At 40.5% G+C, this 25,012-nt stretch overlaps 2 protein-coding genes across 12 annotated transcripts in view; both read left to right on the forward strand.

Moving 5' to 3' along the window:
• Nucleotides 1–7,698, forward strand: part of sptbn2 (spectrin, beta, non-erythrocytic 2) — a 51,471-nt gene extending 43,773 nt beyond the window's left edge. For 4 of the 7 annotated variants that reach the window (XM_071460909.1, XM_071460910.1, XM_071460912.1 and 1 more), the window contains 15 exons: nt 191–469; nt 560–690; nt 801–1,005; nt 1,113–1,487; nt 1,582–1,826; nt 1,917–2,055; nt 2,181–2,265; nt 2,904–3,100; nt 3,271–3,398; nt 3,488–3,563; nt 4,548–4,625; nt 5,793–5,971; nt 6,175–6,348; nt 6,523–6,565; nt 6,675–7,698. In XM_071460909.1, coding sequence (XP_071317010.1) covers nt 191–469; nt 560–690; nt 801–1,005; nt 1,113–1,487; nt 1,582–1,826; nt 1,917–2,055; nt 2,181–2,265; nt 2,904–3,100; nt 3,271–3,398; nt 3,488–3,563; nt 4,548–4,625; nt 5,793–5,971; nt 6,175–6,348; nt 6,523–6,565; nt 6,675–6,887 — 2,547 coding nt within the window. In that variant the 3' untranslated portion in view covers nt 6,888–7,698. The remainder of the gene's footprint in view (nt 1–190; nt 470–559; nt 691–800; nt 1,006–1,112; nt 1,488–1,581; nt 1,827–1,916; nt 2,056–2,180; nt 2,266–2,903; nt 3,101–3,270; nt 3,399–3,487; nt 3,564–4,547; nt 4,626–5,792; nt 5,972–6,174; nt 6,349–6,522; nt 6,566–6,674) is intronic. The other 3 variants (XM_071460914.1, XM_071460915.1, XM_071460911.1) reach the window with 2 other exon arrangements.
• Nucleotides 7,699–11,833: 4,135 nt separating this feature from the next.
• Nucleotides 11,834–24,301, forward strand: dpf2 (double PHD fingers 2). Of its 5 annotated transcripts, none has more exons than XM_071460917.1 (12): nt 11,834–12,704; nt 14,913–15,073; nt 15,504–15,611; nt 15,900–16,078; nt 16,177–16,269; nt 17,675–17,753; nt 18,274–18,315; nt 20,249–20,386; nt 20,530–20,661; nt 20,778–20,890; nt 21,001–21,082; nt 21,870–24,301. In XM_071460917.1, the coding sequence occupies exons 1-12, from the start codon at nt 12,673–12,675 to the stop codon at nt 21,950–21,952; spliced, it is 1,242 nt and encodes a 413-aa protein (XP_071317018.1). In that variant the 5' UTR covers nt 11,834–12,672; the 3' UTR covers nt 21,953–24,301. The 5 variants fall into 5 exon arrangements, with proteins under 5 accessions (XP_071317018.1, XP_071317020.1, XP_071317019.1 ...); XM_071460918.1 differs by lacking the exon at nt 11,834–12,704 and adding an exon at nt 12,711–12,892; XM_071460921.1 differs by lacking the exon at nt 11,834–12,704 and adding an exon at nt 12,711–12,882.
• The last annotated feature ends 711 nt before the right edge of the window (nt 24,302–25,012 follow it).

Consider the following 25,012-nt stretch of genomic DNA (forward strand, 5'->3'; position numbering starts at 1 on the left):
ATTACCACTAGTAAGTTCTTTAAAATGTTGTAAATGCTGGGTAATTTAAAGGAAGATAAAGGTGACTTTTCAATAATTGTCATTTCATTATTAGACGTCTTAAAACTGTGTATTCACCCAAGACAAATGTGAGGGGAAGCAATTGCCAACTCAACAGTCAAAGTGAACAACTTCTCTGCTTCTGAATCAGACATTGCAGAAGGAGATCCAGGGCCACCAGCCTCGCATCGATGACATCCACAGACGAGGAAAGACTCAGAGCCAGGTAGATGGCGAGAGACAGTCTGTCCTACAGGAACGTCTTGTTGAGCTGAGGGGCCTTTGGGACCAGCTGATTGCCGAGACAGACAAACGTCATGACCGTCTAATAGAGGCCAATCGCGCCCAGCAGTTCTATGCTGATGCAGCAGAGGCAGAGGCCTGGATGGGTGAACAAGAGCTGCATATGATGTCAGAAGAAAAAGCCAAGGTAAATTGAGACAAAATAAGACATAGAATTGCAGCTGTTTCACAATCATGTATCTTTAAGAAGTTTGATAATTTCCTGTTTGTCTCCCAGGATGAACAAAGCGCACTAGTGATGGTCAAAAAGCACCAGATCCTGGAACAGGCTCTTGAAGACTATGCCCAAACCATTCACCAGCTAGCCAACAGCAGCCGCCTCATGGTCACCAGTGAACACCCAGAGAGGTGCAGTAGATCTGAATGTTGAAGTCTCAACTTTGACATATGCCCTTTTATGAACAAAGTTGTACATCTACAACCACTGATCTGTCCTTCGTTCATTTTTCATTTAACAGCGAGAGAATCACCTTACGGCAAGCCCAAGTGGACAAGCTGTATGCAGGCTTGAAAGACCTAGCTGAGGAGCGTCGTGGGCGGCTTCAGGAGAGACTACGGCTGACCCAGCTGAAGCGGGAGGTGGATGACCTAGAACAGTGGATTGCTGAGAGGGAGGTGGTTGCTGGCTCCCATGAACTAGGACAGGACTACGAACATGTCACCGTGAGTGTTTTTTTCCTCTGTCATATGCTTTGGAGACATTGAAGCTTAGAGAAATTTAGCTGAATTAATTATGTTGCTCACGTTTGCCCTGATTTTTCTGTCTACAGATGCTGAGGGATAAGTTCCGGGAGTTTGCTCGTGACACTAGCACCATCGGCCAAGAGCGCGTAGATGGTGTAAATGGCTTGGCAGATGACCTGATTGAGTCGGGTCATCCTGAGAACGCTAGTGTGGCTGAGTGGAAGGATGGATTAAATGAGGCCTGGGCAGATCTCCTGGAGCTTATTGACACACGCACACAAATGTTGGCAGCTTCCTATGAGTTGCACCGCTTCCATCAGGATGCCATGGAGGTGCTTGGACGTGTTAAGGAAAAGAGGGAGGCGCTGCCCTCTGACCTGGGCCGTGATCTGAACACTGTCCAACATCTACACAGACAGCACAACACCTTTGAGCATGACATCCAGGCCCTCAGTGGACAGGTCAGCTATCTGTTGATAAAGAAATCACATGTGTGATTCCAGGAGTCATGTGAGTAGAATACTGAATGTCAATTCTTCCTCCTTGACCTCCTAGGTGAACCAGGTGCAAGATGATGCAGCACGGCTGCAGAAGGCTTACGCTGGAGAGAAAGCTGATGACATTCACAGAAGTGAACATGCTGTGACTTCAGCCTGGGAGGGCCTGCTCGAGGCTGGTCAGGCTCGCAGGCTTCTCTTGCTGGACACTGTGGAGAAGTTCCGCTTCTTCAACATGGTGCGAGACCTCATGCTCTGGATGGACGGTGTCAACCTGCAGATTGATGCACATGACAGTCCCAGGTGAGTGCCACATTATGCTTATGAATGTTGTTATAATTAGTGTTACGTGTCTTTTTAAATTTCACCTCTCTTTCCTTTCTGTTGCCCCAGGGATGTATCTTCTGCAGGGCTGGTCATCGCCAATCATCAGGACATCAAGTCAGAGATTGAGACCAGGGCAGACAGCTTTACTGCTTGTAATGAGATGGGAAATACTCTCATCAACAACAATCACTATGCAGCTGATGAGGTATTATGAAATGGGTCAAAATTGCTGTTATCTTAACAGTTAATGTTTTTTAGTAAATAACAAAGATTATGACCATGGGTTATTACTTAATGTCCTCTTGTTCCTGAATCTCCTTTGATTCACAGATTCGGGAGAAACTGGCTCAACTCCAGGAAAAGAGAGACAAGATCAACAAAAAGTGGCAAGACAAGATGGATCACTTACAAATTGGTATGCATGTTTAACCTGTTTAGAGTGTGCCTATTCAATCTAATAGTGCCATGATGAAAAATGCAAGGAATCCATTGGTGTGGGCATGTTGCTACAGGGTAGAGATAGCAGATAAAATATAAACAGATACATCCAGTTCAACAGCCTGTTAGACACAAAGACGCCACACAGCATTTTGTACTCCCTGGAGATAGGATTGTACAGTACAACTGTTTTCATGGCAGCCATAACTTCTTCCTCAGTCAACACTAGCGCAATGCTACAAGGTATACAGTACATGTATTCTACAAGGCATGTGTGCTTACACATATTCGATTGGTATTGATTACACAATAGCAAAAGTAGAGCCAGGAGTCATTTTTTGGTAGGCCTACATGTTTTTAATTTTGTGATGCGCTTTGCTTGGGAAACCTTCACTGCACCAAAGCAGTGGTTTTACTGAAATCAGTTAGGCCTGTGTTTTTTGTTATAGAGCTGTTGTTGGTGTTAAAGGGCCCTAAGTATATGAGTTACTGTACAACTGCCACAGTACTAACATTTTCTGATGCTGATTATACTGTATTTCTTTATATCTCATTATTTGTTCACTGTCTTAAAGTTTTTGTTCTCCTCTTTCTTCTGATCTTTCTGCATCTCAGTGCTGGAGGTGTTGCAGTTTGGACGTGATGCCTATGTGGCAGAGTCTTGGTTGGTAGGGCAAGAACCTCTGGTGCGAGCAGCAGAGCTGGGCTCAAATGTGGATGAAGTAGAGAGCCTAATTAAGCGCCATGAGGCCTTTGAGAAACTTGCTTCAGCCTGGGAAGAGCGCTTTGTCCTTCTGGAGAAACTCACTACAGTAAGTACAGCGATATATTCAATAACATCCAAATTTTACCTGTATTTTAGCATGGTTCGGGTTGTTTTTCATGGCTTGGTAGATAAATGATGTACATAATGTCCATCACTCATCTATGATGCAGGCAAGGAGACCCATTTAGATAGCAGTACTGAATCACTGTTTTTCAGCTTGAGGAGCAGGAGATCCAGAGGAGGCGAGAGGAAGAGGAGAGGGCACGGCGACCCCCTACACCACCCCCCGCTGAAGAAGTGGCACAATCTGAGACAGAAAGTCAAGTACATGATTCTGCAGCCAGGTAAACCAAGGCGGAGTTATGGTAGAGCAGAAAGGTGTTGGTGTGTATTTTTTATATGTTAACATGCTTTCCCTCCCTTTCAAACACAGAACCAGTCTGGACCAGACCACACTCAATCAATCGGTGTCAGTGAATGGAGTACACAGTGATAATGACACATCTCAGGTGAGACATATCTCCAAATGCTTTGGCTGTTACAGTTTTTCTGCTCTGTTGTGTTTTTTTTTTTTGTTTGTTTGTTTTTTTTTTAAACCAGGTTTCTAATGTAGTCTAGCGTGTAATGTCCTGTAGTCCTGTCTTTTCCATGTTGCCTTGCCTCATCTCCTATTTAATGAAACTCTTTCACTGAATCTGTGTAAAAGATTAATAGTCAGAAAAAAATAAATATTGGTAATTGGCATTGTTGTTGCTGTGAGACGTAATCAATGTTATATTCCTGACGAACTATCAAAACATGGAAACAGTTTGTAGCAAACCATGAATTTCATGAAAATAAACCTCAAGTTTGCTTTGGGTTTTAAAATAAGTCTTACATATAAAACATTATATAACTGTATGTAAGTGTCTGTCCGTGTCTCTGTCTGTTCAAGTCCAATCAACAGCGTTGTGTCAGTGCATGTAATGTCATATAATGAAATTGATTGCTATTATCGAGTTGAAGGAAATATTTTGTGTGAAATTTAACTTTTCTAATCAACAATATCTATCAGTAACATTTTATATTAGAGATGAGCAGCAAAGTTTTGCCTAGTTATAGTTAATGGCACATAAAAGAAGCACTTTTTCTGAAAAGAATAAGTGCCTCCCAGAGGTCACCTCAGGGACCATGATTAAATTACACATGGTACCTGATGGGGTGGGGTTTGGGACATACACGATCCTAGTGAAGCTCCTCACTGGCAGATGAAAAGAAGCACTTGGTGTCACAGAGGAAGGGATGGCAGTCTGCAATGGCTGCTTGTGGAAAGTGCTGTCGTAAACCTGTGTTTAGGTCTGCTGCTAATACTACAGAGAAGATTCGGGTCAAAGAAAGAGAGTCATTTCTGTACGAATTACACTCAAGTTCTAGAGGTGCAAGCCACATACTAACTTTCAAGTTTCTGCCCCAGACAAAGACTTCTTAACAATTTCTTATTACGTTTTTACCAGCAGTCATTATCGCTATCGTTGTCAGTGGGAAAGAAATCAGAGCCTAAACGTGTGTCTAAGCCAAAGCAACCGGAGCGTGTGAGTACCAAGCCATGGTCAGCTTTGTAGCTTTCCTCGCCCCCTTCACAGCCTCCGCTCAGCTCCTGGTCAACTGCAGTGCCTCTTTTCTTCTATCAGGAAGCCATTGTTCTCTGTCACAGATGCAATCCATTGCTTTATTTATTCATGCAATATGCAGTTTCATTAATGAGCCCCATTGCTGTTTAAAGGCATGATGCCGATTCATGAACACATTGTCTTCATGGATCTAATATGCAGTCTGCACTTGTATATGTGCTCATATTGACCAGGACAGGAGTGACTGTAATTGTGAAGCCCAGAACTGTAAATGTGGTGATATTTGTTCAAAGCTAATTTATATGTAGCTTGTTTTAGTCTTTCCCTATATTTGTACACCTGTCGTGTTGAGTGTGAAAGTAATTTGATGGAGTCAATTAACGGCTGTTTGTAGAAAGGGTTTATTGAGGGAAAAAAAAAGACAAACACATACATGTCCTTAGCTGACAATGCTTTCTGCTATTGTTACAGTAAGGTACTTTGCAACCCATTATCTGTGGATTTTATATTTAAGATTCATATGGTAAACAAAAGTCAGAATACTTCATCCAAGAGATTTGGAGGATTTAGGGCTTTATAGAGTGAAACTGTAATTGAGTACATGTTCATTTATGTTTTTTATTTGTGTTTGTGTTACAATGTAGAGTTATCATCTATTCATTTACAGTTACTCAGTAAGAGTAATATATCTGAGGACTGACTGAAAAGGCAAAAATTATTTTTAATAATATTTATATTGCAAATTAGTATCTTCCAGTATCCTTTGTCCCAAATAAATCAGTTATCTTTTGGTACATTTTGATTATTTTTTTAACAGGCAGACATTTTAAGTTTCTGTGTTCAGTGTGGCATGTGTGGTTCCTAGATGTACATTGTTTTAACTGTATGTGTCATTCATATGAGCAGCTGTAATTGTCCTGTTAAATATCAGTGTACTACGATTGTACTTATGTGAACCCTCTAAACCCATGCTATGCTGTTACCTCAGGTAATCATACAGTGTCGTCAAAGCAAACGTCATCATGGCTCTTCATGTATGGCTGTGAATGGCTGCTTTGCTGCCCACTGCTTCCATCCATGTGCTTTTTCTATCTCCTTACTACCGTTCATGTCTGATTTGAACCACAGGGCTCCGAGTCTGAGTCGGTGAACGGTCCAGGTAGGGACAGTGGGCTGGCATCTTCTCGCCTTGAGCCGTCTGCCACGTTACCGAGCCGGGGTGGAGCAGAGTCCGAGCCAGAAACCATGGAGGGGATGCTCTGTCGAAAACAGGAGATGGAGTCCCACAGCAAAAAGGCAGCTAGCAGGTGAGTGTTGTTATGAGGGGAGTCAATAAAGTGCACCATAACAGACCCTGAAGCCTAGACACTGAAGACTGAAAAGAGATTTAGATTTCTGGGGAATTAGTCACAATAGAAGATATGAAAATAAAGATATCATAAAATATATGTACTTTCTGTTTTTATGTGCAACACGTGCTGGTCCTAATACCATTTCTTTGCTCCCATAGGTCCTGGCAGAACGTGTACTGTGTCCTAAGAAAAGGAAGTCTTGGTTTCTATAAAGATGGAAAGAGCGCAAGCAATGGCATTCCATACCATGGAGAGGTACCCATAAGCCTCGGAGAGGCTGTGTGTGAGGTAGCCCACGACTATAAGAAGAGGAAACATGTATTCAAGCTCAGGTGAGGAGAAAGGTGGCAACTAAAAATTCCTGATACAGTATGGTTGTCACACTCTCAGATTTAATGAATAAAATGAGAGTCCATGATGAAATATGAAGAAAATGGTGAAATAGTGAGGCTAGATTTTATAGCTTATCTCTGACTAATAGTTCACCTCTTCCTCTGTGTCTGCAGGCTAGGGGATGGAAAAGAGTACCTGTTCCAAGCCAAGGATGAGGTGAGATGTATAGATGAATACTAAAATGAATTATTAAAACAAATGCAAAATCTTATTTGTGTGCTATGATTCTGCCTCAAGTATAATACCCTTTTTTGTCTGTCTAAAGGCGGAAATGAGCTCCTGGATCCGGTCCATCCTTGGCTCCATTCCAGCAGCAGCAGGAGACTCGCCTGGAGGTCCACGGGCCCTCAGCCGTGCTATGACGATGCCTCCCATCTCCCCCAGTTCAGGTGATGCTGGAGGTGTTACCATGCGCAACAAAGAGGGGAAAGAGAAGGATCGCGAGAAGAGGTTCAGCTTCTTTGGCAAGAAGAAATAGAAACACTTGGAAAATCATAGATGGAAACAATTTTTGTCAAATTTCAACAAAGTGAAGCAGGCAGAAAGGAAAGTACAAACAGGTCACACAAACACACTGCTCTCAGTGCAGGCCCCAAGGAATTCGTCGACAGCTACTGTATGTGGCATACAGAGAACTTTGTTTCTTTTCTTTCTCTCGGATTCTCTCCCTCAGCAGTTTTATCTGTCATTTAATTTTTCGTTCGGCCAATCCATACTTCACATTTAGCTGCATCCATCAATGAAAGCCCTCATCAAAACGTGGTTTCAGCCAACCAGCAGAGCGTATTAGCCTGAGTCAGTAACAGGTGTGGTTGTCATTAGCAGGGATCCAGGCCCAGTTTAGCTATGAAAATCCCCCAAATCGGCTCTTCAGCCTGAATATTTTCTCTTCAGTGAGTCTTGACTAGCAGAGCCGTTTTGATGCTGTGTCACTAATAAAACACTGGATGGTGGCTTTCCACTGTGGTGCACTCTGGTTTTTTTCCCCCTGCTTTCAGGATCAAATCCGTCTCTTTTTCTGTTCTGGGTATTGATGTTATTAACCTGACCAATATTATTGCTGTTATTATTATTATTATTTATCTTTTGCTATTGCTGGTTTGAGAAAATTTATTTGACAGTAGATAATCTTGATTCATGTTGTGGAGAGAAATAAATTTGGTTAAACTAGTGGAGAATGTTGGGCTTGCCCTTGTATGTTTTTTTTTTTTTTTTTTTTTTTTAATTTTATTTTTAGGAATGACAGTTAATGAGATGTTTTGGGAAAAAATAAAGCTCTTTCAATTTTAGCAGTGTGCAGAAAATGATCACAAGTTTCATTGGGAAAATAATTTATATATATATATCTATATATATCTATATATATATATATATAGATATATATATATATATCTATATATATATATAGATATATATATAGGGAGATATATATATATAGATATATATATCTATATATATAGATATATATAGATATATATATTTGATTGGTGGTTTTATTTTTTATTTTATCTCTAATTTTGCCTGTATTTGATTTATTTCTTTTGAGTGATCTTTTCTGCTTGATTTTCAACTTTCTTTTTTTCTGTACAAAGCAGAGATTAGTTTTCTAGTGCGTGTGTGTGTGTGTGTGCGTGTGTGTGAATTGTGGTGCTGTGGATTTTGCACGTCTATGTTATTCCAAATCAAACGTGGCCAGATGGATGCTGCTTTTCGGTACGCAGACAAAAAACAGACACAAACTCAAAATAATCTTACTGAAATGATTTCATAAAATTAGCTTTTCTTTGCTTTTGGTTTTTATTATATGTAAGATGACTTTATCAATGAAGTTCCTCAAGACAGTTTTATTATTTGTTTCTGTCTAATAACTATTTCCGTTCTCTCTCCATTTACTGATGTGAAGGTATGGGGCAGTTTGTAGATAAGCTGAAGCACACGTTAGCAGGACAGATGGACAGCTGACAGGTCTCATGACAGATGAAGTGAGGGGTGTGGAAGTGAGATTGGAGAGGCAGTGAATAATGCGCTTTATGCGCTACCTGACAGAGAGAGGTATACTGAGCCTTACTTGAACCTACTACAGATACACTGAACCCTTTTTACAAAGCCACCTGCCATTCAAACAGTCTTAAAGGAAGCTTTCTAAGTACAAGGAAAAGAATGTTAAAAATGTTCCCTGCGGCAATGATCTAATGTATGTCAGTGGATTATATATGCAGGTACAATATGACAGAAACAATGGAAAGCTCTGCTCACTAGTGTTGGCAGAGCGGGAAAAGTCCTAAATTCTCTCTTAGACGAGCTTTGCGCTCTTGCATATGTGGCATGACTTCATGTAGGTTTATACTTGTATGTGTCTAAGCATCTGTTCTCTTCTGTGTTGATGTGCTCTGAAAACATAAGATCACCTCATATTCAGGGTTTGAACGCAACTAGTTGTATGCAATTGGCATCCACAATAATCTAAAACAAAATAATGGCAATCCAGTGTAGTTAATGTTAAAAAAAGATAAGTGTTTATTAGTTTCCTCAAATATTGTACATGTTTGAAAGGAAAAAGGCATTTACAGTATATTGTGACACTGTAGACAGTAGCGCAATTTTATATAAATATCTTGAGACTATTGGATTGGTAGGTAACTGTTTTTATAGTCAATCACTTAAATCCAAGTGTTGATTTGCCTTTTGTAACTGCCAAAATGCAACAGGAAGTTACTGGACAAGAAATCTGAATTCAAGAGGTTTTAAGGATTGCAGGTAATCAATTATTTGTAATTTATTACATCTTGAAAGTAACACTTTACAGGTGGTACTTGCCCGAATGTGTGTACCATGCCTTGGAGGGCTGATTAGTTCATAGGAATGTCACACCAAACTGCTGTGATAAAACAAACAGCTGGAAGTAAACTTGCATTTGCTTGCAGTTTAAACAGGTTGGCTATATTTTCCAGTCTCAAATGAATGTGAAACCATAGCTCAAATCAGATACCCTCCAAATCACAGGAGAGGACTATCTGAAGATCCACTTTGAGACTATTGAACTGGGCTTAGTATACAGCACCCAGTCCAGACTTTATCAAACTTGCCTTGTCTCTGTCCGTGGGACTTAGTATCCCAAGTATGTGACAGAGCTCCTAGTTTCAGTCTAGTTTAAGTAGCCTTAAACTAAAGGCTAACCAGGTTAATAAGGTCATTGCATACATAAGTGAGCCAACGCATTTAGCGTACATTGTGCACAATTTCGAATGGAGGCGTCATTCTTCCCCAGTGGATGAGCTGTTTTAGTGACTATTGCTACCTTTTCTCTGCTCTGGACATCAGGCACAGCATCCAGTTGATGTTAGGGAGTGCAAGGTTAAAGGTCACACAGTGTATTTTCTTATCAGCTCATTTGAATGTGTGATGATTCAAATTAGTTTGGCCAAATTGGTCATGTGAAGCAAAAATATTTCTCATACTTGACATACTGTACACAAGCTCTCTCTCCACACTCACACATTAATATCGTACTGTATATTAAATGCAGAATGACCCTGGCAATCCAGTCTTGTGGAAATGTCCTCAGCTGGCTGTGATTTGATGTTGCATACAGCATCCTTTTAAAATAACATTGTGCTACTGGTGAGCTTTGACCAGAATTTGGAAAGTATGTATTATTGATGTCAAAGAGATGAGTTTTTGGTTATGAGAGTGCTTGTAACAATGGAGTACTTAATGAAGAAAAAATACAACCTTTACTTGTTGAGTATTAGATATGAGTGAAAACAGACTGGTGACAATTTGAGCTTCCTTTTTTAGAAGAAGGCAGGATATTTGCTGTCTAGTGGGAGCTTGTATTTTTTCATCCAGTGGTCTGTCTTGCAGCATTTGATAAGCCTGTCCGACTACCTTCATTTCTCATTACTTTTGACGAATGTCTGTTCCTCCCTCTGTAATTCAGAGTTGTTAATACCACTACTATTATTAATTGCTATTATTATCATTATTGCTACTGTTGTTACTATTACTACTACTGTTACTAATGCAACTTATTGCAAAAATTATAACTGCTGTCCATTTTCAGGTACGTGTCTGTAATACCAGACCCTTCCACACGATGTCAGTGTGCTGTGGAGCATTTTCATTACAAATTGAAAATAATGTTTGTTGACTTGTGTATCTACATCTAATATTAGGAATAATAAAACATGGTTTAATCAAAAACATGATGTTGGTGTTTTATGTCAAAAAAAGGTTAGCCACTGCTTCACTGCTTTATTCTGTTAGGCGCTGGAGAGAGAACACATTTGATATTTGAATGATGGTTTGTTGGCAAACCTGTAAAATGCCGAATTTTCATCCATGGCTCAAACTGCCTACTTGTATATCTCAATATACCACAACTATAAATGGGGTAAAGTATAGTTATCACAAACATTTTTAGGAAAAAAGCGCTATGGTTTTTGGGGTGGCATGTCATACTGATTCTGACTGGTTAAAGGGGTACAGATCTTAGCGTGAGTCAATATCCAAAAATGTTGGATCCCACATTTTCCATAATGCAACTCAAAAGCAGCTTTCATTACACTCTTGCCTCCTAAATGGCGCCTTCTTTCAGACCCCACATCCAGTTTGTTGTACAGGCTTTCTGTTAAAGATTTTAAGCCTTGAGACCATAATAATTTCTTGAAAAATATTTCTTTTATACTTTGTAAAAACTCATTGCAAAGCTTTGTGTAACTATTCTCACAGGCTGAGTACTCTCTATCATGACTAAACTGAAAGCAGTGGAGTTCCCCTAAAAAATGCAAGCAAAATACAATCTAGCTCTGCAAAAAGCTGCAGCAACCCCCCACCTCCCCATCTCCCCACCTCCAACCACACACACACACACACACACACACAATTTAAACATCTTTCATCAAAACAGCAAATGAGGATTTATGTTTTGGAAAAACTATTTTTCATTTCTCCAGTAGATACCCTGAGACATGGAGAATGTATGCCAAAAAACACTGAAGCTGTTCTGGTGGCTGGTGGTGTCTTGAGACCTCAATAAAACACTTAATGTCCATTTTTCCTTTACTTTGTCAGCCATCAGTACATCTGTTGTTGCAAGACAATCATTGGTTCATAAAAGATTTTTTTAAATGCCAGCAAGATGAGATCAGAATGGGTCTGTAGATTTAAAAAATAAAAGTTTGAGTGTAGAGGATGTGGGAAAGATAGCTGCTGCAGCGCTGTCAATAAGTAACGCAACTGCAGCAAATGAGGTCAAGGATGACTGAGTGATGGCTAACATACAACAGGTTTATGGTGCATCAGTGGATGCTGGGAAGAATACCATCATCTGACGAGCAGAGCCAGCCTTCAGTGAGACTTGTTTAAAGAAACACTGGTTATAATCTCTGTACTGAAATGTAGGAGAGGATGAGTATGGTGCCTCAGCAAATACTGGCCCAGGAAGATAAAATGATCTGTATATATTGAAAAAGTGGCATAGAGGCACTGAAAGAACATCTCCTTCACGGTACTCAGTCAACAAATAAAACCTGTAAAAGCAAATGTTTACGATTACATTCACAATGAAACCTTTTTAAATGAACCATGTTAACGAATGGATTTGCTGGCTTACATGAGAACAACAAAGATGAATATCTAGCAATGAACAGAAAACCTGTCAGTGTAGCCTCACCCTGCACTGGTTGTAATTTGGTAAAAGTGAAGGAATACAGAGATCACTGATGGATTGTTTGATTGACCTGCCTGTCCTGTTCACCAGCATAAACTGATTTTGCTGGACAGGAAATGTTTATTGTCATATTGTATATTTTATTTTATTTTATTCAAGTTAGGGCCCGGACTGTTTACAGTCTGGCTTCAGTTTATGCATGAGGCAGCAATCCCACCGCAATTTCTGCAGAAATGGTACTAGTTCATTTCATTATTTACGCTTTTTATGCTATCGGTGCACTTCCTACTAAAATATTTACAACAAAAAAAGTCAATATCCTGTCCTAACAGCTGCAACTAGCTTAAGAGAAGCGCAGTTTAGAAGAAATTCAATCAGGCAGCATAAGTGAAGATACCTGCCTTTCTCTCGTTGAACTAATTTGGTATATATATAAATGATATGAGGATAATATTAATGTTATGTAGGATAATGTATCCCACATGTCCGCCAGTAGGGGGCGCTAGGCATCACGTCCCGGCTCTATCTGCCTACAAGTCCTCACAGAGGGCACACGTTAACCGTGGCCACTCACCCCGTGTAATAAAGCAAGATGGCAGCTGTTGTTGAGAATGTTGTCAAACTGTAAGTGTTGGACTTTTCTTCACACCTCACACCGGGATAGTTGACTCACACGGCGGTCACATCGTAATGTCCGTCTCATCCTGCCGCCGACCGTGTCTCTAGCTAGCTTAGCGACGTTTCCACTGACTTCGTGGGGTTAGCCAAAGCTGTCGGAACCGTCGTGGCTGCTCACATCCTGGTATGCGAGTGTAAGTTAGCAGATACGCAGTTGACGTTTCTGAAACAGGACTAACAAGTCTGAGCGACAGAACAAGCCTCGGTTTGATCGTAAATATCTTCAGAGAGACGCTGTGTTCACCTGTTTTGCCTTTTTAAGCTCTTATTTGCCCGCGGTGCTAGCGTCGGTGAAGTAGGTACAGCAGCTAGGTGGCCCGCTGGCTAACAAGCTAAAGAGAGTAGTTGTGGCCAACGTTGTTAGCGCAGGCTGAGCCGACTGGCCAACTAGTCCAGAATGAATGAAAGCCGGCCTTCAACGCCACTGCCTTCATCTCTCAGGAAATTTCTTCGGGAAATGTAAAGTTTAAAGTTTTCCGTGACCCTGTACCAGAACGTGTTTCTATTTCCGTTGTCTCGGTGTTGGACCTTCTTTCTGGCAACAGCCAAAGTCCTCAGTAACCACGGTAACATGAGACTTACCTGACAACTAGATACCTGAGTGTCTGTCCAACTTACTTTGTCAACTTCTACACTGAGTCCTTAACTCATTGTTAAATGCTGTCCACTGGAAAACAATACTGAAAAATAATGTAGAAAGTAGTATTCATGGCGTTGAAAGAAAGAAAGTTATGATAGATGTTTTTCCACGAAAATATCTTCCCCTTTCTGGTTTACTCTTGGCCAGATAGCAGATGGGCAACACAGACAGATTTACAACTTTAAACTAAATGATCTTTACAACACATTAATAATTAGATTGGTCATCAAAGTACAACTACATACAGTGTATTCAGAAAGTGTTCAGACCCCTTCAGTTTTTTCACATTTTTATGTTGTGGTTTTAGGCTAAAATATTTAAAAAATAATTTTTCCCTCACCAGTCTCTGCACTCAGTACCGTAACGTCTAAGTGAAAACAGAATTTTTAGATTTTTGGTGAATTTATTAAAAAGGGAAAAACTGAAATATCACGATGACATAAGTATTCAGACCCTTTGCTATGACACTTGAAATTTCAGCTCAGGTGGCTCCCATTTCTCTTGATCGTCGTTGAGGTGTTTGTATACCTCGGTTGGAGTCCACCTGCGGTCAGTTCAGTTGTCTGGACATGATCTGGAAAGGCACACACCTGTCTATACAAGGTCTCACAGCTGACAGTGCGTATCAGAGCGAACGCCAGCTGTCAGCAGAGCTCAGAGACAGGATTGCGTGGAGGCACAGATGTGATGAAGGCTACAAAAAGATATTCTGCAACACTGAAGGTTCCCAACAGCACAGAGGCCTCCATAATACTTATATGTAAGACGTTTAGCCTGGTCAAACTGAGCAATCGGGCCCCGGGCATCCTATGTCGAGATGGGAGAAACTCCCAGTACTTCTAAAATTCTGTTTTCGCTTTGTGATTATGGGACATTGCATGTAGATTGATGAGGGGAAAAGCTTAAGGCTGCAACTTAATAAAATGTGAAAAAAATGAAGGTGTCTGAATATCTTTTGAATGCCCTGTAGTAAACCCACTTTTCTCTCACTAAGGTTCATCTGCTTCACTGCAACTAAAGTGCACATTAAAGTGCACATTAAAGTGCCTTGCTTCAGGGCACCCTGACAGCCTCAATAGTCGCAGCCGTTGGATGACAAGCGAGACAGATTTGAGGAAGCTGTAAGGTCTATTTGTCATGATCCTACTAGTGGCACTTGGGAGCAATGCAGCCTTTAGCTGTCCTGAGAGGGAACAAGCAAAGAGCAAAGTATATTTATGATGGAAACACAGAACACACCGTGCTGTGCTGACTACCAAGCTTTTTGCTGTTGATGTACCAACAAAGAGCACCTGCTGACAAATGATTTAGTTCTGAAGTACAGAGGCAATTTCAGTGAGTGAGCGGTTTCTAAGGTGGCAGCACAACACAGACGGACAAAAAAACTTAACAGAGAGGTTCAGAAATCCAAAGTAGGACTGCACTGCTTTTGATAAAGCCACACCTGCTGATTTTTGTGTTTTAACCATCATGACCGTTATAACCAGCATCTGACTGTGGTTTTGTTCTGTCAGGCTGGGAGAGCAGTACTACAGAGATGCCATGGAGCAATGTCACAACTACAATGCGAGGCTCTGTGCTGAGAGGAGTGTCCGAATGCCGTTCCTCGACTCTCAGACCGGTGTAGCTCAGAGCAACTGCTACATTTGGATGGAAAAGAGACACAGGGGACCAGGTGAGACAGAAAACGGGTTTACTGGAATGGCCTGAACATAAAGTCTACATGAGATCATTATTAGTCCAGAGTTGTTAGAGTTGGACGAATGGGCAAGAGTGAAATGATGTAGAGGAAGTTGTATAAAAAAATGTAGCCTCAATATAGCAATTGTGTGTAGAGCAAACCTTTTGGGCAAAAAAGTCATCTTTTATTATACACACGTAACATTCATGCTTAAAAAAATGCAACAAACCAAACTGCTGGTAATCATAATCTAATCAAGTTTGCAATCAGCTGCGCCCCCTAATAAGACTTAGAAGGCAAATACCATTTTAAGAAAAGTGAAAAACAAATGGGTTTTTTTTTCTGTAAGTTTGTAAAAAAGCTGACGGGTTCTGTGTTTAAATATTCAGTGTTATGTAGATGGATCTGTTTTAACGTCCCTCAGGCATGGCTCCAGGGCAGCTCTACACCTACCCGTCTAGGAGGTGGAGGAAGAAACGGCGGTCTCATCCTCCAGAGGACCCCCGGCTTATCTTCCCTCCTGTCAAGTCAGGTACGACGACAGCATTAAGCTCAGCTCAGCTCAGTCTACATTTTACCATGTCAACCTTTAAGAAAAAAAGCTATTAACGGCTATGTTTTCGAGAAAGTTAAGAAAAACTGCCGGGTTTCCCGCTGCTGAAATGAAAAAGTATACGATGTATGTTTTATGGGATGGTTTCATATTTGAATGTGACTTTAAGAGTCAATCTTATAAGCAGCAGCACTACATGTGCTTGCATCAAAGTATATTAATATATGTTTGTTTTTTTGTGCTTGCATCTTTGTGTTTTATCCATAGAGCTAGATTTAGGAGTGAAGAAGGATGCTCTGTTGTCGTCAGATGGCAGCAGCCTGGAGGCCCTGCTGAAGGGAGATTCTTTGGACAAACGGACGACCACGGAGCTCAGAGGGTCTGAAGAAGATTCAAACCTGAGTGACTACACTGGAGGCCTGAACCCTGCGACTCGGATTCGAAAGGTTCTTGCTTTCAGCATAAGGAATGAGATATGTTTGGATTCAAGAAAATTATTTTACTTTATAATTATTTGCCCTATTTTCTCATTGCCTCAACATAGAGAATCCTTGAGCCAGATGACTTCCTAGACGACTTAGATGACGAAGACTATGAGGAAGACACACCTAAAAGAAGAGGCAAAGGGAAAGGGAAGGTAAATAACTGCCTCAGACATAAATACACCTCCTCTTAAGTCCATCCTGACTCTGTGGCCCTGTTCAGACCTGGATTAACATCCGTCCTGAGTGATCTGATCACTAGTGGACTAAGTACAGGTGTGACCACACCGAATCTGATCACTCAGACCATATTCAGAGGTGGTCTGGGCCACATGTGGCCACATTCTTTTAGGAGTGTGAACGCAAATGCGTCCTGGCCACATTGAAAGACCGCCTACTCTACTGACGTCCTCTGCCACAGTCTTATGAGTCCCGTCACATTTTCATAATGAACCGAAAATATTTTACTATTTCTAATGGATAAACCCTTATTTCACTTTAGAACTGTGCGCACAGCATTTATTTACTCAACCCCCTCGAACCGCTCTCTCTCACTCACACACACACATAGAAGCACATTGACAATGGACCTGGTCCGTCGGATTAGCTAAAAACAAGTCCATATACCTGTTTATTTGCATATGAAGCAGGGAAGTGAGAACCGATCACAAGTGGTCACTTGAGACACATGTAGAGATGCATTTTAATGCCAGATGTGAACAGACGTACTTGGAGCTGACCACTTGTGATTGATCACTGAGGACGCGTGTTAATACCAGGTCTGAACAGGGCCCCTCTGTTGACTAGGCCTGGATATTGGCCTTGATCTCCCAATTTAATTTCAGTTCACAAAGTCCAGCCCGATTCATTTACAGTAGGTAAAAAAACAATGTTGCATAAAGCTTTTCTCAGATTTGTGTAAAATGCACATTATAGGCTAAATTGCAAACAAATGTACTGCTAATAAGTGTTTATTATTAGATTTATTTTCCTTGGTAAATGCAACATGCCTAAAACATAACTGTGTTTTTGTTGGCCTGCATGTGCAAAACATTTTTTCAAGGATGTTTATCTTCATTGTAGATATATATTTTAAAAGAATAAATGCTATCCCATTCAGCTATGCACGGAAGTCTTTTTTTCAGTCTGTCCTTCTCAAAGATGGAATCAACTAACCACCTGTAAACGGTTCCACATACTGTTTGTTATTCCCTTTACTAGACTGTCACGACTGAAGACACCTCATACAGCAGCTATCATCCACATTACCTTTTAACTTAAACAACCTTTTTGTGCAGATTGTAATAACTCAATTTCCATTGCATTTCCATTTTACATATCATGCAGTGTTAACTGAACCACTTTCAACAAGTAATTTCAACATAAATGTAACACTGACAGCAGGTGTCCATGTTTACTGGGGAAAAGCACAAATGCAAAGCTTGATCTTGGGATTTTAAGAATTGATATTGAATCGTTCAATGAAAAATCGTTGGTGTTTTTTCTTTTTTTTTCTAAATCCACCTCTACTGTTGACTTTAATAGTATCTCTGTCCTCAGGGTCGAGGAGTGGGCAGTGGCAGGAAGAAGCTGGATACAGCAGCACTGGAGGACAGAGACAAGCCGTACGCCTGTGACAGTGAGTCCTGATGAGGGAGAACAGAGCATGTGAACTCAGGTCGGAGTAGAGGGTCACTGCAGATACTAATAGCTGTAATGTTTATAATCTAATCCAGCGAGACTTTGCCCCAGTCCTCATTCTTTATCATCTTCCTTTACATCCTCTCCCCTTTCTCGTAATGTTCTCTCTGCTCCATCTTTCTGCTCTTTCTTTAGACTGCCTGTATTTGATTGTCGAAAACGCTAGTCCAGGCTTAGCACTATCTTTTTTTTTTCTTTGTCATTATGATATCAACCATTTCTTATACTTGCATTTCAAATTTTTCCATGGGGGTGGGGGTTCCTTCCACTTCTTTGGTTTTGTCAAACTGCGTATCTGTACTGCTTGATGTGTTTTTTCCTCTTTTGTGAAGCATTTTCACTTTCAGCTGTAGCTCTCAGTAGGGCAGCACTGACTGGCTGATCCTCTGTCAGTCTATGAGCCTATTTCTCTGAGTCTCTGTCTGTGCTGTCTCTTCTCCTTCTCTTCTCTCTTTCAGACACTATCAAACAAAAGCATATTTCAAAACCTTCTGAAAGAGGTATATTTCTCTCATTCCTTTTTACTCCAGTCTGCCTTGTCTTTTGTCTTCAGTGCCTGTTTTTATTTTCTGTCTGTTATCAAGTAGATTTGCTGTTTGTGTAGTTCAGTTCATAGGGTAAATGTTTTGTTCTACACCATTTACTTAAAATGTAATTAACTAGATTTGGAAAAAAAGGTCAAGGCCGTGTTATTATACACCCTAATTAAACTGTTGTCTGTAATCAGCAGAAAATATGAGCCATCGCAGCCGACAAAAGATGAGCTGTGGCCCATGAAAGTAATTTTTTCCCCCCAATCTGGCCCCTAACGTAATACAGATTTAGATAAACTAGAAGCTGGATCCTGCTACTTTTTTTTTCTCTCTGTGCTTTGTCTTTTGTCTCGCTACTTAATGTGTGCAATTTGACTGCATTACAGTTTTTTTTTTCCTTTTCACCATCTCGGCACCCTGTAAAGTCTCATTCCATGTTTCATGTTTTCGAGTGAACTGCTGCCTCTGAGTTTGGTTTTGAGTCAGTTCGATGTGTGTTTTGCCTTTTGGGGAGTATTTTTCACATCTCTCTGCCACCGTACACAATCATGCAGCATGTGATCAGCTGTGTCTTGTACAACTTTGCCAAGATGCTCTGGAGAAAACAATGCAATAGAGTAATCACTCCTATAGATGACAGTTGGAAGAAATATGACACTAGCCTTTGAGGAAATGAAAATGAGAGAATTTCTGGAAGTGAAAGAAGAAGTACTTTGTCTTTGGATGTTATCTTATGACAAACCTCACACACCCCCTGTGACAACGGCTGCACACAGTGGCATCTTTGTCCTCCTAAAGTCAGTAAATCCTACTTATACAATTCCACTGGCTTCTCTCACCCCTCTGGTTGATGAATATAAATTCAGATATATCAAAAAACCTTAATATTCACAGCAGTAAGGAGCTATTGTTAAACTCATTGGTGTTAATCTAGAGAGGTTGTATATATAATATATATAATTGTGTATATAATTTTTAGAGAGATGAATGAAATTACGTGAGATGAAACACGTACATTTCTTAGTCTTCGGTTAGTCAAACAGTGGCGAGGTGCTGCGTGTCAGCAACTTGTCTTAAATTGAACACATCTGCAGTTACTCAGTGTCTCATTTCCTAACTGCAGTATGTGTGGCGGCATGAGCGGCTAAGATGTTATCTTGCTCTGCTTAAATACATGGCTACCACAGAGGATGTGATGACGCATGTCTCAAAACAGAGCATGTCCTTCATATTCCCAAACCTGTTCATCTTCACCTCTGATTTCAGTTTATGCCAACATATCATGTCATACTGAGCTCAGTATTAAACAAAAAGCGGGAGACCACAAGAACATTTTGGGCTTAAGCAACTTCCTCTGTGTTTCACACGTCTTCATTTCACCACATCAAAGAATAGAACAGATGGTGCACAGATCAAAGTTTTGTTTGTGTGTAGGGTCTTCAGAGTCTGTGTAGATATATTTTTAGATTTAAGGACATCTTGGTAACTGCTGCTGCTGCCACCAAAAAATACTGACTCATTACTTACTGATTATTATAATGTAACTACAGGAGTTAAACGTTTGAATAGACCCTGCTCATGTACAGTATATAAAGCTATGTTTTAAGTAGGAAACTATAGGGCTTTGGTTATTACAGCAAAACTCTTAAGTCCCTGTGTCACCATAAAAGACTCAACGAGCTGGGTGATAGAAAAGATATAATCATAGCAAGCGTTTGTTACTTTCAGCAGCACTAACCGTGTATTTTGGTCAGAAGTGAAAAATGCCGTATTAGCACCATAAAGAACTAGTCATGCTTTCCCATTAGTCACCCTCCTCTCACCACTGACTTGTATAACATGGCCGTTACTCATGCTTTCGTTGTTTTCATACATGTTGTGTTTCTGGTGTTGGTGGCAGTCTGTGGAAAGCGCTACAAGAACCGTCCAGGCCTGAGCTACCACTATGCCCACTCCCACCTGGCAGAGGAGGAGGGTGAGGAGAAGGAAGAGATGGAGATCAATGAGCCTGCCTTGCCGCTGCCTGAGGAGCCTAAAAGTAAGTGACAAGGACTCGAGGTTGATACAGGGATTCCAGTTTTAAGTTTCTGGGGTCACTCCTGGACACTCATGTCTGTTGCCTTGTTTGACTTTCGAGTAACTGCGCTGATGCTTTCTGGGTGTTTTCATCCTGCTTCTCAGCTCCCAAGAAAGGCCCAGATGGTCTCGCGTTGCCTAATAATTACTGTGATTTCTGCCTCGGAGACTCCAAAACCAATCACAAGACCGGTCAGTCAGAGGAGCTGGTGTCCTGCTCCGACTGTGGACGCTCAGGTATGATGTCGATATATGGATGCTGAAGTAGAGTAGCCAAAGGAAAAGGGAAAACAGTTTATTTATGCAGATGTAAGAGTGGAATTAATAAAGTGATAAAACTGTTTTGGCTGCAGGCCACCCATCTTGCCTGCAGTTCACTCCTGTGATGATGGCCGCTGTGAAGACGTACCGCTGGCAGTGCATAGAGTGCAAGTGCTGCAACATGTGCGGCACGTCAGAGAATGATGTGAGTTTTCCCATATTCACATGTTATGTGCTAACCACCGAGTTAAGTTCAAGGTCTACGGTCGTTTGGGCAGAGGGCTGAAGTGTTTTTTGTTGTCTCATTTCTTCCAGGATCAGCTTCTGTTCTGTGACGACTGTGATAGAGGCTATCACATGTACTGTCTCAACCCACCCATGTCTGAACCTCCAGAGGGTAAGAAACAGTGTTCGGCTTAGTAGAAAATAATGAAGGCATGTGCTTGATCTCAGGTGAAGGGTTAAAACTAAAGTCAAAACTGAGTGAAGTGTACTGTGGAGTACTGACAGCGATGTAGAGCTAGCACTGTGCAAGTGCCAAAAATATCCCACATATTTTTGTCTTGTCAAAGCTGAGTAAAGGAAAAAGAAGATTTGTAATCTTGACCCCAGTAAGCCAAGCTTGTACAACATTTAACAGAACCTGAAAGCCTCGAGTCAGACAACACTGAAATTTGTCTGCTTGTGTTGCTTGTTTTTGCACTGAAGGTATCAACGCTGACTGATTCAACATCCTTAGTAGCTCCTGAAAATGTATTAGCTTCTTGTTGGAAGGGTTTGGTACCATCTTCTCAAATGTCAAATCTTTTCTAAACACAAGCAGGTGCTCAAGAGCTTTAAAATAATATCCTCTAAAAGTGGGAGATTGTTTATTTATATCAGGTACTATTTGATCAATGAAAAAATAAACAAGATTATGAAACTGATTTGAAGCCAACTTTGCTATTCGACAGCTGTTTGGCAGTGACTGCTACAGACGACTTTCATTCAGCTCCAAAAAAGTATTAAGGTTCGATATTGAGCTGTCCTGTCAGGATGGCTTTCATCCATAAATCAGTCGGTGGACTGCCTCGCCTACTTTAGGCTCTTGGAGATACAGGATAAAGTTTAGCCAAAGTCAATGTTAACAACAGCTTCAAACATCTCTGACACTAATGGTTCCTTTCTGATGTTTTGGTACTCAGGGAGCTGGAGCTGTCATCTATGTCTGGACTTGTTGAAAGACAAGGCATCCATATACCAGAACCAGAACGCCCCGCCATCGTGATGGCCGCTCCTGCCTGCACACACTCAGCACTCAACCGTCCCACAGCAGTATGGTTTACCCTACGAGACAGATAATAAACGCCCCTGACGAGCTGACCTAAGTGGGAGTGTGTTCAGAACGGACGATGAATTGTGAAAAGGGAAGTATATCTTACCAGACTGGCCTCAGTTAGCTTCAGATATGACTGTTACACAGTTCCAAGCTCAGATTCTGACCCATAGATTTTTATTTTCACCTGTTTGCCACATAGCCATTTTGAGCAGTACTGAATTTCAACAACATACACTGCATAAATAGCCAAATTATGACTTCCTGTTCAGCCTTTTTACACATAGACCTACACAAAGTTGCTAAACCCTTGTCTCTATCCTGCAGTGTACTGATTTTATAACGAGCAGAAATAGAGCTTGTTGGAATCAAGTAGCATGCCAATGCTTGCTTATCGTGAAAAAAGACATTTTATAGTATTTATATATTTCTATGGTATATAATAGTGTTAAGTATGTACAAATTGGAAGAAGAATGGTCATGTAATGGTCTTTTTATTAGTGCCCATCTCATCTTTATGGAAAAAATCCACAACCATGTTCTTTTATGGCACTGCTGATATGTGGGGGTTAACTTGATAGAGTCAAACGGATCTGCTGAGACTGTAAACAAATTTCCATCTCATCCACTGCCACTGGCCAAACACCAACACACACAGAAGCAGGAACTATGATTAGAAACCCTGACATGCATGTCAGAGTGTCTCCAAAGCCTGAAGGACTTCAGGGATGGCAGGTTAGACTTGAGTCTGGTTGTTGACTCTTGTGTGCTGGTGGCTCCTCGAGCTGCACAGAGCTCAAGAGGATGCACAAGGACATACTGACGTGCACGTTTCATTCAGGCTTTGGGGACTTTTTGACAAAACTCTGGTCCTGATGACTGCAGAGAGACAAAGCAGACTTGATGCTAATACTTGACTGAAAAACTCGATCTGCACGACTGGCCCTCTTTAGACAGATGTGATAATGTTATGATGATGATTCCAGACGAATCAAAAATGAAATCTACTTGCATTATCAGCCAGGTATAGGGATAAAAGCCTTCACTGCTGTGTTCTAGCAGTTTGCTGATCATGCAATATCCAATATCTGTTGATGTTGTGACACCACTAGATTATTATAATGTAATGGAGGACTATGCGACCTTGCAGATGGTCACTTGCTGACAATGTAAAAGCAATATAAGAGCTCCTGCAGGATGCTGGAATGACAGGGACTTATAGCAGAGGCTGTTCAGGTTCTGTCGGCAGATAATGTGCGAGACTGTAAATTTAATTTCTCAGAAAATGCTATTACAGATGGTCGACTGTGGCAGCAATTATGGATGGCTCCATATTGTAGAAAAATGTGTATATGTATAGTCCTATTGAGAGACGGCTGTTTTTGTCACTGCTTTCATAGTTTTCTTATGCAATGGTTTCCTTCTGTGGCAAGGCTAAAAGAAAAAGTCTGGCTGAACTGCTAAAGCAGTTACTTTACCTCAAACAGAAACAGTATTTAAAGGTTTGAAACGTGCTGTAGATAGATGGGACAAAGGCAGAGGGATAAATAGTAATGACAGGTGCAGTGTCTGCTTCAATAACTGCATATTCTACAGCTAAACAAGTGCATGCTCAGTAAATGTCTGCACTCTCATATGCTATGTAGTTGTCTCAGCGTTAGGTCAGCAAAGGTGTTGGGAAGTGGTGTAATATAAATTAACCATGCTATCATGTCGTTTCAATAGCCAACTAACAATTACTAAAGCATTACACGAGTATAACTTGGGTTTATTTTCTCATCACTTATTGTTATATAGAGACAGTGGCTACTAGAATATTTTGCTGGTTGTTTTTGTATTCATCGATGTTTGCGTACCTGTGTGGGACATTTTGGGACTTAAGTGGAAGTTGCTTTCTAGTTAATCCTGTGATCAACCTGAGCCGCTCTCTTCCAAACCTCGAAACAGGAAAGGGTGTGATTAAGAGGCAAATTCTGGAGCTGCATCTCAAACACTGGTTAAGTAACGATGGACCAAATATCCAACTTCTAGGCTGCATTTATTGGAAAGTCGTAAACAAGAAGGAAGTTAACCTTTCGTCATATTTTAATTATATATAATTATTTTTAATACCATATTATGGTTTTCTAGTTTCTAGCTTTGGAAGAGAACTGTTCAAAACAAAAATGTTTAACCCATGATCATAGGTTTACACGGTAGGTGAATTCTCTTAGGATGGACTTTCATTTGGATTGTGATGGAATGTTTTATTGTAAGAAATTTGTCTTCAGGAAAATAAAATACTAAGCACTATAATTTGCAGAAGATATTTGTTTCTTTTTTTCTTTAATGAAGATTGGACAATAACATTGGAGAAATGAACTCTTAAGAGTTAATTAATTAATCTAATAATCTAATTTTAATAGCACACTGAGAGGACACCGTTCTTATTGGTGACTTAATGTGTAATGTCTGAACTAACTGAACCAGTGGCATAATTGCTGTAGTTTAACAGTGTAGTTCTTGAGAGCAGAAATCTTGAATTCACCTGCAGTTTTGCTCTTTCATTCTTATAAAAAGCCAAATGCTCAACCAATTCAACTCAACTTTTTTAACTTTAACAAATAAGTTATCTGTATCCTGGAAAAAAAGCGTTATGATGAAATCCCAGGAGTAACATTTGTGAACTGACCAGGCTACAAATGTTATGGTTTTACACTGTATGATGTGCTGCAGGAAAGGCAGGGTAGGACAAAGCAATCAAGAGTTTTTTCTGTCTTACTCCATTAGATGGCAGTCAAGGACTAAATGTCCTCTAATCATTCAGCTGCACTGAATTCCTGCAGCTCCACCTCCATCCATTCACTATCACTGCTACCTACATAAAATAACAGGAGAAATAAATTATTTGTTATTGCACATTTTTTTATTGCACTCAAGATACAACAGTCTTCTATGATCCAATATGACCTCTAAAGCAATAAAGTTTTATTCTAAAATATTTTCTACCTCCAACACACAGCAGAATAAACA

This window comes from Trachinotus anak, unplaced genomic scaffold (genome assembly GCF_046630095.1).
Source record: "Trachinotus anak isolate AG129_WGS33_773 ecotype Australia unplaced genomic scaffold, CSIRO_AGI_Tana_v1 ptg000024l, whole genome shotgun sequence".
NCBI classification, from domain to species: Eukaryota; Metazoa; Chordata; class Actinopteri; order Carangiformes; family Carangidae; genus Trachinotus; species Trachinotus anak.